The following is a 12,566-nucleotide window of genomic DNA, read 5'->3' on the forward strand; positions in this document are numbered from 1 at the left end:
CATGCCTGCGCACATGCCTTGCATTGTTCCCTGGGGCTATTCGCACTCGATAAAGGAAGCAGCCCCATCAGCAGAACGCAGCCTTGCCATGGCCGGGACTGGCCACGGGCGGCATGCTGCACCCTCTGTGTAAGAGTGCTGCAGCCTCTGGCATGGGCATGGCCTGGCCCTGACTCACCCCATCCCCCGGTCTGAATCAGGGGCCATCGACTGCGATGGGGAGCAGCGTCTGCCCGAGAAAGCGGGGGTGGTGGCATATGTGTCACTTGCTGTGGGTGCTGCATCGTCACAGCTGCCCCGGGGCGGAGCGTGGGCAGGTCCGTGCTAATAGCCCTGTCTGGGGGGCCGGCAGCTCCCTGCAGCACTGCGGGAGGCACCATTCATGCGTTGTTGCGTGCTCCCGGTATCCGGTCTGAGGAGGGCAGCATGGCAAGAGTGAGACGGGCATGATGTGCAGGTCCTGGTAGGTGCCAGCCAAGAGCACAGGTGGTCGCAGGTCAGGGCTCTGGTCTGGACAGGCCGGTGGGCCCAACCAGAGTGGGACCTAGGGTGTGGACGGCATTTCAGCCCCACTCCCAGCACTCAAGGATGGGCTTTGCTCACCTCTGCTGAGCCCCAGTGCAGGGGCAGGGGTCTGCTGGGGAGGCCGGCAGCTGCAGCTGTGGGAAGGGGGTGGTGACCAATGTGCTTGGTGCTGTACACAGTCCCGTCCCAGCCACGTCTTCCCACGTGACCCAGAGACCTCAGCAGCCAGTGCCGGCCGGAGCTGTGGAGGCTGGCGGGGGAGTGGGTCTCTGGGAGCATCCTGCCAGAATGGGCCTCCCGGCTGGGGAAAACCCCTGCTCACGGCTCTTGCTGGGCAGATGTGGCCCCACAACCCCCTGCCCACGCGGTGCCCCCGGGCTCCCATGGCGGTGGGGGCCGTGGGCTGTCCTATGCAGATGCAGGGGCAGAGCCAGGTAGCTGCCGCCTGTCCAGTCGGGCTCGGTGCCCTGTGCCAGGGAAGCTCTGGGCTTCCTCCCCCTCCTTTCATTTCCTTCCTGATGGGAATTCACTTCCAGTTCCTCTTTCCTCCTGCCCACGGTGGCTCGGGTGCAGACATTGATGCCCAAGAAAAGCACGGTGGGTTAGGGCTGCATGGGCCGATGTCTGCTCCCGGTCCGAGTTCAGGTTCTGCTGCAGTGTGGGCTGGTGGGTGAGCTCAGGACAGGCGACCTGGTGGGTCGGGGCCCTGTGGTCATGGGGGTGGGCTGGTTTGCCTGGGCAGGTCTGAGGTTTCTGCATGCCAATGCTGTGCTTGTGGACGTGTCCAACCCAGGGACTGAGCATCTGTCTGTCCCTGCCCCGCAGATTCTGAGCCATGGAGACCGGCTGCGTGGTCCGTGCTGTCTTCGACTTCTGCCCCAGCGTCTCTGAGGAGCTGCCCCTGTTCGTGGGCGATGTGGTTGAGGTGCTGGCCATGGTGGACGAGTTCTGGCTCTTCGGCAAGAAGGAGGGGGTCACAGGTAAGAGCTAGTGGGAGCTGTGAGGAGGGGGGCACTGTCCCTGCCTCCGCCCCTGTGTCCTACGCGCCCAGCTGCTCTGCTGGCCTGGCCGTGGGCCACTCAGTCACTCGGCCGTGGCTCTGGGCGAGGGTGCCAATTCCCTGTTGCCGTGTCCCATCCCCACGGTATGTCCAGTCTCCCAGTGGCAGTGGATGTTGGTGCCCCACGTCTTTCTCAGTAGGGGAGATGCCGGGAGCCAGGGGCTTCATTGCAGTAGGAGCTGTTTAAGTGCACAGGATGAGGGAGAGAGGTCCCGCTCTGAGCTGCCTGGCGTGACTGTGAGAGGGCTGGGGACTGTTTTGCAGAGAGGGGAAGTGCGTGGCCGGGCCATGTAGCAAGTGCCGGAAGATCCTTCTGCGGGGCCCAGGTCTTGTGCATCCTGTCCGGAGCCCGAAGCCAGACAGGCCCCGCTGCCTCCCTCCCTCCCTCCTGCCCAAGTGGCCATCTGTTGCTGTCAGTGTGCCAGCGTCCTGGGCCGGCACAGGGGTTCTCCAGGCAGAAAGGGACGGGGACCAGCCCAGTGCCCTCTGGGGCCCTTCTCACACCTGCTGACCTCACGGGCTTGCTTGAGGCGGGTGAGCTATCAGCAAGACGGGGACCAGCCCCTCTGAGCAGGGGGTGTTTCCTTCCTAGTTACTAACCTCTAGGCCCCTGGGCTCGCTGTCCCCGTGGCACAGCCGTGTTCCCTGCTGGCAGCCTGGCAGGCCTCAGCGCCCAAGACAATGCCCCTGTGGCACCAACCCGCCGGGTCCTGGCTGGAGGGTCTTGCCCCCGCGCTCAGGCTCAGCCCCAGCTGCATTGGGGCAGGAAGGGATTCCCCCCCTGCTCAGACTGGTCTTCATTGCGGGGTTTTGCCTTCCTCTGCAGCAGGGGCATGGCCTTGGCCTGGGCGCTCTGCAGCGCCCACGACCCCTGGCAGCAGCAGGACGTTGGCAGTTGTGGCCCCCCCGTATCCCGGGGGCAGGGGCGGGGGTGGTGCCTGGGGCTGTGTCGGGGTGACTGTCGTGTTTTGTCTGGGCTAGTTTGGGTGGGGCTGACCCTGCCTTGGGCCGGGCCGGGCTGGGCTGGATGTGACCCCTGCAGCCGTGATACCAGCAGTTAGCGCTGGCGTCTGTTCCCGAGGAGCCCCCGTGCCCTCCCTGCACCACGCAGGCCAGCAGAGGGCGCTGGGTGTGCACGTGCACCCGCGCAGCAGTGCAGCCTCTCCACCCTGCGAAGCTGGCATGGGCCCTGCCCAGGAGAGGTGGCTCTGGGAGCCCGAGGGGCTGCAGCTGGACGTGTCCCCTTGCTGGAAGACAGGGAAGTGGATGATGGGGTCTGTCGGGTGACTCTGAGTGACCCTGACTCAAAGCCGCCTGGATCAAAGCCACGCGGCATTCCCCTCTCGCCACGTGCAGCCCTTGTCTGAGTGAAGGGTGCGTGGAGCGGAAAGGAAGAGGCACCGTGCACTGGGCGCTGCTCGGGAACGGATCCGTCCGGCCTCGCAGCTCTCTGCAGGGCACAGCCAGGCTCCTGTTCCTCGGTGGTGGAAGAGGCATAATGGTGAACAGCCTTTGCCAAGGTCACAAAGGACCTTCCTGCTAGATGGACAGACCACTGCCTCAATCACTGCAAGCAAGGGGTGATTGACTATACATGGATCCGTGTTGGAGTGGCTGGAGATTTCGAGCGGGGTCTTGGGCCCGGTGCTGTTCAACATATGGAGGCTGGCATAGAAATCTTCTTGGGCATCTGCAGACAACACAAAGCTGGGAAGCATTGCAAGCCCCTCGGAGGATGGGAGCGTGGTTCCGAAGGATCATAGTAGGCTGCAGAGCTGGGCTGGAGCCGACGGGGGTTTGGTGCAGAGTGCTGCACCCAAGGAAGAATGGCCAAATGCACAGGTACAGAGCGGGAGAGAGTGGCTGGGTGGCAGCACTCTCTGGCGTGTCTGTGGATCGCAGACTCAGCACAAGACTGAGGGGAAGGGTCATAGCATGGCTGTGGATTGCAGGCTCAGCCCGAGACACCAGTGTGGCATAGCAGCAAAAGGGCAGATGCGCTTTTTGGGCTGCATCAGCAGGCCTGTTCAGGAAGATGTGGGAGGTGATAGTGCCGCTGTACTTGGCGCCAGCTAGGCCTTGTCTAGCCTATGCCGTGCAGTTCTGGGACTGCATTTTGAGGAGGACACGGAGAAGTTAGATAGGGCCCAGAGGTGGGTAACAAACACGATCAAGGGCTGGAAAGGCAGCTGAATGAGAAGGGGAGGGAGCTGGCCACATTCAGCTTGCAGGAAGGGTGATGGAGGGGGGTGTGAGAGCCACCTGTACCCGTCGGAAGGGCTCCACACAGAGGAGCTAGGACACCTTTCTCCTTTGTTGCTGACAGGAAGGACCCATGGCTTGAAGTTGCAGCAAAGCGGGTTTAGATTGGAGAGCAGGAAACTCTTCCTTCCTGTCGAAGCCGTGAGGCGGTGGAAGCGGGGGGAGCTCCACTGGAGGCGTTCGGGAGGAGCCTGGACAAGCGTTGGTCAGGGATGATCTAGGGGCAGGATCTAGGAGGTGACCAGTGCCTGGAGCGTGCTGTGAAGCGCAGCAGTTGGAAGCCAGAGACCCCGTCCCGGCGCGCGTCCCTCAGATCCAAGAGCTCTGCAGCCTGGAAAGCGGAAAATTGGAGGGGGAAGCAGAGCCCCACACTCATCCTGGTTATGAAACAGGACTAAAGAGCAGGGACGAGGTCGTGGAGGAAGGGGATAAGACAGGGCAGCTCTGGCCGTGCGGGTAGATGCGGGCTGTGTGGAGTTCCTGGCTGTCCCCACGCTGCAGCGCAGTGGACGGTGTCCGGCTTTCCTGGGCTCTGCTGGTTACCACATGGGGCCAGGAAGGAATTTTTTCCCTTCCTGATTGCTGTCGGGGTTTTTTCCCTTTCCTCAGAGGCGCTGGTGCTGCTGCAGCCCAGGTTGGGGGTGGGGACTGGGATATGCCATGCTCCTGTGGGCACCAACCCTGCAGGGTCCTGGCTAGCAGGTCTGGCACCTCTGCTTAGGGTTAGACTGACTGGCACAGAAACCTGGTCTTCCCCAGACTGGCCTAGAGGAGGTCGGGGGGAGGGTGTCTTTCAGCTGCCTCTGAAGCGGGCCATGGCCTCCACCTGGGCTCTCGGGTGCATTTTAACCAGCTCCTTCCTGCCCTGGCTGTGCCCCTCAGCCCTCTGCTCCCCTGGAGGGGTCAGAGGCTGTTTTGGATGTTTTCAACCTTATGCCTCGTTTTTCTTATGTTCAAAAACACCTCAAAGAGGACAAAGGTTTAAGAAATCCTGGAGCCCCTGACTCTGGTCTCAGATCTGCGCTTACCCTGCTGAGGCTGGGGCTTGCGGGGTCCCGGAGCAGGGAGGGGGAGCCCAGGGGAGGTGACCCCAGGCAGACCGCTTCTGGGGATGGTAGTGATGGAGGTGGCGCCTGGTCCCCACTGCCGGGGTGGCCGCATGCTGACACCCACCTTTCCTTCCAGGGCAGTTTCCCAGCAGCTTTGTGGAGACCCTGGACATCCCCAGCCTGAAACAGGGAGAGAAGCTGTTTGTCTGCACCAGTGAATTCACGTCCCAGGAGCCGGGGAGCCTGTCCCTGCAGAGAGGTACTCGCTGCCCCTGCTGGGTCTCTCCCCTCCCCACCTGGCCCTCCTGTGCTTGGGGAAAGCCCAATGCACCCCGATCGCTTGCCTCGGAGCTGGGGTGGGTGTTTGCTGAGGGGCCTGAGCCTGAGGGCAGGATCATGGCTCGGCTGTTGGGCCCTGCATGTTGCTGACTCCAGCAGCTCCGCCGTGAGTCCTGCCATGCTCCGCGCTGCTGGAGGACACCCTTCCTGTGAGAGCAGGAGGCAGGGGCATGGTCTGTACAGGCAGGGGCTGCATCCTCCCCCAGGAGGCTCCAAGAGGAAGCTGCATAAACCTGGGCTGGGGGTGCTTTCGGAGCAGCATCCTGCCAGGGTGCAGGGGCTGGGCCAGACAGCCCCGAGGTCCCTGTCAGCTCAGGTCTGCGAGCCATGTGCTGGTGGCTATCCATTCACTGGGGAGGTCACTGGGTCTGCTCCCTGTCCTGGGTGCTCCTGTGCCCTCCCCTCTCCATGGCACTAGCACTGTGGGTGCTCCCAGCATCGCTGCCTGCCTAGCTGGGAGCCCCCTTGCAGGCAGGACTCTGGGCTCTGCTGGTGCCCTCGCACCTGGGCCCCAGAGACCACGGCTGCGCCAGCACACCCTGAGACCGTGCTCCTTGCTTGTGTCCCTGCCTGGGGGCTGGCACCTCTGCTTGGCTGCGGACGGAGGGGACAAGGGGCTGCAAGTGGGGAGACAGACCTGGGCCAGCCTCTGACTCCTTGCTTCTTGCTTCCACAGGAGACCTGGTGATCCTGGGCGGCCCCCTGGCCTCCAGCTGGCTGCAGGGCCAGAGCACCTGGGGCTCCAGGGGCTTCTTCCCCTCCTCATGTGTGCGGGAGCTCTGCCTCTCTTCCCGGAGCCGCCGGCTGTCCCTGGGCACAGCCCCAGAGGTGCCCACGCACTCGCTGGGCCAGGCGCGGGCACTGATGAACCTGTCTGCCCAGCTGGAGGAGGAGCTCGACTTCCGGGAGGGCGATGTGATCAGCATCGTGGGGGTGCCTGAGCCAGGCTGGTTTGAGGGAGAGCTGGGCGGGCGCCGTGGCATCTTCCCTGAAGCCTTCGTGGAGGTGCTTGGCCCCCTGAGAGTGCCCAGGGACTCGGAGGAACTGGAGCCCATGGAGGAGGAGCTGGAGCCCACGGAGGCCAACGGTGTGGCAGGCACGCCACCCGGGGAGGTGGAGGATGAGTTGGAGGGCACCTACGGGGTGGCCCTGTACCAGTTCCAAGCACTGGAGCCGGCAGAGCTGGACTTCGAGGTGGGCGACCGGATCCGGGTGGTGGGCATGCTGGAGGACGGTTGGCTGGAAGGCGAGCTGCGGGGCCGCCGTGGCATCTTCCCCTACCGCTTTGTGCGGCTGGAGGGCTCCACGCCCCCCGGGAGCAGGGGGAGCCCCGGGGCCCCGCCAGCGGGGCCTGGCCGCGGAGTGACTGTCTATCCGGAGCCGGCAGCAGCTGGCGCCAGCCCTGGGCCCCTCCCGCAGCTGGGGGCAGAGCCGGGTGGCCTGGCACAGCCCCCCGAGGGGCAGCCGAGTGCACCAGAGCCCCGGGCAGCTGCGGGCACGGCTGAGGCCGAGCTGGGACCATGTGAGGCACCTGCACAGAGAGGCCCCAGCCCTGGCTCCGAGCCACAGTCCCCCTTGAACGATGCAAAGACTGTCAACGGTGTCCTGCCCCACTCCCCAGAGAGCCGCCTGTGTTGCTTTGAGCCCAATGAGACCCCCTGTTCCCAGCTCAAGGAGGATGGGGATGGCCCCCCAGTGCCCCCCAGAGCCCCCCGCTCCCCCCTGCAGGGCAGCAGGAGCCAGGACATCACTGCCCCGGGCAGCTGGGCAGGGGCAGAGCCCAGCGAGGGAGTGGGGGGCACCCTCCCCCTGGACCTGGAGCTGAGGCCGAGGGCCGCGGCTCTGCCACGCTGCTCCAGCATCAGCGGGGCCCACGGGGGCCTGGACACGTGGCCTGGGGCCCGGGCGGGCGCTGACCTGGACTCCAAGCTGACCGAGCAGCTGGCCCAGTTTGAGCGGAGTCTGTCAGGCGCTGGGGCCCGGCCAGTGTCTCGGCATTTCTCCATCCTGGACTATGGCTCAGAGAAGGACATCGTGCGGGGCTCCCCAGTGCGCGGCCGCCTGCCTGGGCCAAGGCGAGGTCTGCGCCCACCCCCGCCCCGCCCCAGCACCCCGGCAGCTGCTCCCCTGCCCCAGCATCCCAGCCCGGACCCTCACTCCTTTTCCGTGCGGCCTTTGCGCCCTGCCCCGCGGCCCCCGGCAGGCAGCCAGAGGAGGAGAACGGCCTCTCCGCAGCCCCAGCCCCAGAGCCTCCCTGAGGGCACCAGGGACTCAGCCAGCGAGTACCCTCTGCTGCTGACCCGGCTCCGGGAGCTGGAGCAAGAGCTGGAGGCCTGTAGGAGGATGCGGGCCGAGCTGCACGTGCTGTTGGCGGAGCCACAGGACGAGCTGGCGAGGACGGAGACCCTGGAGCAGCTGGAGCTGTGCGAGGCCAGCATGGAGAGCCTTGGCGCTGAGTTGCAGGAGCTCAGAGGTAAGGCTGCAGCGTCGGGGCATGCGTACACATGTATGTGTGCAATGCATGCACATACAAGGGGACACTGCAGGGCCGCAGGGTGGACAGAGCCCTTAGCTGGGCTGTGTAAGCATGTGCTGGCTGCTGTGTGCTGGGCTGGCTGGGTGTGTGTGCATGCGTGTGTGCTAGCCCCTCCTGGCCAGGCCAGGGCTAATCCCTGGCCCCTTCATCCTGATTTCTCCAGTTTGTTTGGACTCTTGGTCAGAGCCATTCCTGGCTTCATGCTTCCCATTGCTCTCCCAGCCACTTCCTGGAGCCCTTCTGTCTCCCCCACCCTCTATCTGGGCTCTTGAGTGTCTATTAGCCCCGGTTACAGCAGCAGGATGTTGGCAGAAACAGCTCCTTACTTTCCCCGGGGGCAGGGGCGGGGGTGATTCCTGGGTGTCAGGGTTGACAGTAGTTTTATGGAGAGTTTTGATGGTGGGCTTGTCTGGGCTGGTTTGGACAGGGCTGATCCTGCCTCAGGCAGGGGTTGGACTCAGTGTGACCTTGCAGGTCCCTGCCAGCCCCGTGTCTCTGGGAGGCTGGGATCCCCTGATGCCTCTTTGGCTCCACTGCCCATCTCACCCTTTGCCGGCATGGGGGCAGGTGTTGGATGGTTGGACTCAGACTCAGGCTAGAGGACCTTGCCCCTCCACTCAGGGTCTGGCTCATCGCCACAGGAAGGAATTTTCTCTCGTGTTCAGACAGGCACAGACTTGGGGGTGCAGCCCCTGCCTGGGGTTTCTCTGCTGCATTTAACAAGCTCCTTCCTGTCCTGGCAGTTGCAGCAGGGCTCTGGGCCCCTGCTCTACCTGGGGCAGGTCGGGGCTCTTGCTGGGTTTGGGAGCCTGCATGAGGCTTGTTTGCTCCATTTAATAGGTCAGACAAACCCCCATCTGTGATGGGGCCAAACTCCCTGGAGCATGGCACTAGCTCTGATCCTCAGAGGGCCCTGCCAGCTGGGCCACGCTATGAGTTGGAGGTCCCGGATACACATTACATAATTAACTGGTCAGTTGCCCAATGCATTTAGACCAGCCACATGTACAGAGTAATTATCGCCCCATAAAGGACTCGCCAGCTATAAAATGAGCCAAGCAGCTACAGAGCGAGAGCTTGGACACATGGAACAGCTCTGGACTGGTTTCTGGCCAGCTTGAATGTGAGCGTGTGGCAGGGCGCTCAGGAGCACATCAGGGCGAGGGCTCCACGACCTGCTGTTAAAGTAGCTAGGGGGAAAGGAAAGTTGTGCAGCGGGAGGGAGTGCGTACGCCTGCAGCAGGCCTGGGACCGAGCCAGGCAGGTCCTTCTCTAGGAGCAGGGAGGACAGAGCCGCCCCAGGTGCCCACCAGCTGGTGACCCCATTGGGCTCTGCTCTTCCCAGCCCCCTCCTCCGGCTGGGTCAGTCCGGAGCCACTGGTCTGTCCCTGCATCAGGGCTGCAGGGATGGCACTGGTATAGCCCCGCACGGTGGTCAGTGGAGTCCAGGCAGATGGCAGGGGCAGTCGCCAGCTATGTGGTGTTGGCCGGTGAGGGTCAGGGCACCTCACGGACCAGCCGGCACTGGAGGCCCAGGGTGCAGGAGGTGGCATCAGGCATGCAGCACGGGCTGGGAGGCATGCTGAGGGAGCAGGGCAGAGCCCTCTGAGCTGCGCAAGGCTTTGCCCTCTCGCACGGGGGTCTCATAGCATTGCAGGGGAGCTAGTGCAGGAGGGAGGGCTCAGCTGGGAGCCCTGGAGCAGGGCAGGGGCTGTGCCTGGACTGGGACAAAGAGAACGGCAGAGAGAAAGTCAAAGGGATTTATTACTGACTCTCTCCAGACACGAATGGGAGTCGCAGCATGAAACTAGGAGATGGTCAGTTTAAAACCAATACCAGGATGTTCTCTTCCACTCAGTGGGAGTTAAAGGGTGGAGTGCATCGCCCCAGATGTGCTGGGAGCTGAGAGTTGAGCCAGGGTCGCATGGGACTGGACACATGCTTGGAGGAAAGGGGCAGGGAGTGAGGGGCATGGCCTCTGCATCAGACTTGCCTGGACCTTCAATGCTGGAGGCTCAGAGGGGGAAGAGGAGCAGGGGAAAACCCTGGTCAGGCCCAGTCACTCTCCCTTCCAGCCGCCACTCTGCCCGTGCGACACAGGAGCCTGGGCACGAGGGGCTTGGCTCTGACCCAGCACAGCGCAGCTCTGATGTGCATATGAGCCTGCTGGGGAGAGCGCCCCGGGACAGCTCTGCGGGGAGAGAGGCGGCTCCCTTGTTCCCAGGGAGAGGTGGGGCTGGGGGTTGGGACAGCACGCCCTTGGCCTTGCAGGACCGGGTGCCCTTTCCCATGGCCCCGCTCCTGGTGTGTGCTGTCCGGGGTGTGCGCCGGGCTTGGGCGCAGCCTCCTCCGGCCCCCGCTTGGCTGTTTCCCTGCCTCGGGGCTGCCTGCCTAGCCTAGCCTGGCTCCATGGAGAGGTCTTGGCTGCACCTGCTGCATTGAAAGCCGCGCAGCCGGTTTGGGCAGTGCAGTCCCGCCTGTCCCAGGCGGTTACTAATTACCTCTGGCTGGGGTGGGAGAGGCTGGGACTAGCTGTGATTGGGTACGAAGGTTGGACTCTGCCAGCGAGTTTCAGGAAGGAGCGCCTGTGCTACTGGGGTGCGTTTGGAGCAGGGGCTGCAGGCCGCGCCAGGCTCTGAGACCCACCAGGCCCCAGGGCTGGTGCTGCCCGGAGGGCCATGTGCACCGTGCCGCGGGCGCAAAACCGGGGGCCGCGGCTCCTCAGCTGGGAGTACGAGGACTACACCGCCCTGCAGGGACGGGACGCTACGGCTGTGGGCAGGTTGTACAGGGACTGCGGCTGGAGCGACGTGTCCAGAGCAGACTGGCGGCCTGAGGATGGCGGGCCCCTGGGCAGAGACTGCGGGCATTACGGCAAAGGGGACAGCCATCACCCAGACCATGAGGATTATCGGAGGGCAGAGCTGTGGTGTACGGACCGCAGGAGGGCGGATACGGACTACGAGGATGCCGAGAGAGGGACTCGCTATAGGGAGCAGAAGAGAGTGAATGGGGGCTGCGGGGAGCCCTGGAAGGTGACAAGGCCGTACAGCAGGGATAGGGACCGCGGGGATTACAGCAGCAGAGAAACCCGGTACAGGGACAGCAAGGGAGAAGAGGGGGACTATGCGGGTTATTGGAAGGACGATACAGGATACCGGGACCACAGGAAGGCAGAGAGGGACTGTGAGGATTATCGGGAGAGAGAGACTGGCTGTATGGAGCAGAGGAAGGTCAACGGGGAGTGTGGGAGGGAGGATACCCGGTACAGGGACCGCAGGAGAGTCGATAGGGGTTGCGAGGATTATAGAAGGGAAGGTGCTCGCTGTAGGGACCGCGGGAGGGTAGGTGGGGGCTATGAGGATTGTTGTGGGGAAGACACTCGAGATATGGAGTGGAGGAGAGGGGAGCAGGGCTGTGAAGAGCATTGGAAGGGAGATCCTGGCTACAGGGACCGTGGGTCCCTGCAGAGGTGTGAAGGTCACAGGGAGAGAGGCCCTCGCTGCAGGGCCTGGAGGAGACTGGCTGGGGAGCCTGGCGATTGCAGGTGGGACGGCGGTCGGGGCATGGACTGCAGGAGAGCAGACGGGGGCACGCAGGGAGCGGAAAGGCGTAGTGCAGAGGATGAAGCCTGGCACGGGGCTAGCGAGGGAGATAGTCGGTACAGGGACTGCGGGAGAGCAGACAGGGGCTGTGGGGGGAACGCAGCCTACAGAGATGACAGGAGTGGGGAGAGCTGGCATGTGGACTTCAGGGCCTCAGAGGAGGGTGGCGAGTGCGGCAGGGAGCCCCGCAGCCGTGCTGCAAATCCCAGGAGTCTGGCAGGAGTTGGCGAAGCCCCTGATGTGTCCCACACCTGGTTTTTGGGGAGCGACGACATGGGCCCGGACCCCGGCCCCAGCCCGAGCCCCTGCCACGAGGCGGCCAGGACCTGCGACACAGAGTACAGTGGCTTTGGGGAACCGCAGAGAGTGATCCCAGAGCGCCTGGGGGCTGGGCGGGCACGGACAGGATGCTCAGACTGGAGCCATGTCTGGGAGGACGAGGATGCAGCCGGGAGCACGCGGGGTGCGGACACCTGGCAGCGGAACAGCTGCTACCGGCGGACGGCACCAAGCGCCTTGCGGCACACCGGCTACGGACCGGCGAGGGAGGAGCCACCAGGTACGCGCAGGGTCATGGGAACAGGTGTAGGGCCACATGCAAGGGAGACGGGGCTGCAAGGAGCCCTGCCCGGAGCAGGGGAGATGCTTTGTGCCGCGGGGGCGGTGGGCAGCAGCCTTGGAGCAGCCCGGTGCTGCAGAGTCTTACTCTGTACAGGGTACAGGGATGGCAGGTTCAGACCAGGTGCCCGGGACCCCAGCCCTGGGCACAGCCCAGGCACCACTGATCCGTTTCCTGGTGGGTCAGAGCCTAGACCCTGTGCCGTCTTTCCCAGCACATGCTGCGGTTATCAGACTTGGTAACATGGCTGGGGTACTGTGCTGCCTCCGCGTGGGGTGCCAGCTGCTGTGGCCACTGGCACAGGGGTGCTGTTTCCTTTGCTACTGGCACATGGCCTGCTCCTTGGGGGCCACAGCTGCTGGTTAGGCCAGAATGGAGCAACACGGTACCCCAGCTTGCGGCAGGGGGAAGGGGAGGACACTGCGTCTGTTGGGAAACTCGGGGAGGTCAGATGCCGTTTGTGTAACCTCGCTTGGCGCGGACGCTGGGACTGTCCCTGGGGGCAGCTGGGAGAGAGCAGGGCCACGGCCATCTCCTGGAGATGGCAGCTCCAGCACCCTCCTCCTCCTCG

At 64.1% G+C, this 12,566-nt stretch overlaps 1 protein-coding gene across 1 annotated transcript in view; it reads left to right on the forward strand.

Annotated features, from left to right (window-relative positions):
• The first annotated feature begins 26 nt into the window (after positions 1-26).
• DNMBP (dynamin binding protein) overlaps positions 27-12,566 on the forward strand; it is a 31,787-nt gene continuing 19,247 nt past the window's right edge. Inside the window, 3 exon segments of the mRNA XM_025194556.1 lie at positions 27-1,505; positions 5,033-5,155; positions 5,912-7,708. Of these exon segments, the coding sequence (XP_025050341.1) occupies positions 1,361-1,505; positions 5,033-5,155; positions 5,912-7,708 (2,065 nt within the window). The 5' untranslated portion in view covers positions 27-1,360.

The sequence above is a fragment of the Alligator sinensis genome, unplaced genomic scaffold (assembly GCF_000455745.1).
Source record: "Alligator sinensis unplaced genomic scaffold, ASM45574v1 scaffold683_1, whole genome shotgun sequence".
Taxonomy (NCBI): Eukaryota; Metazoa; Chordata; order Crocodylia; family Alligatoridae; genus Alligator; species Alligator sinensis.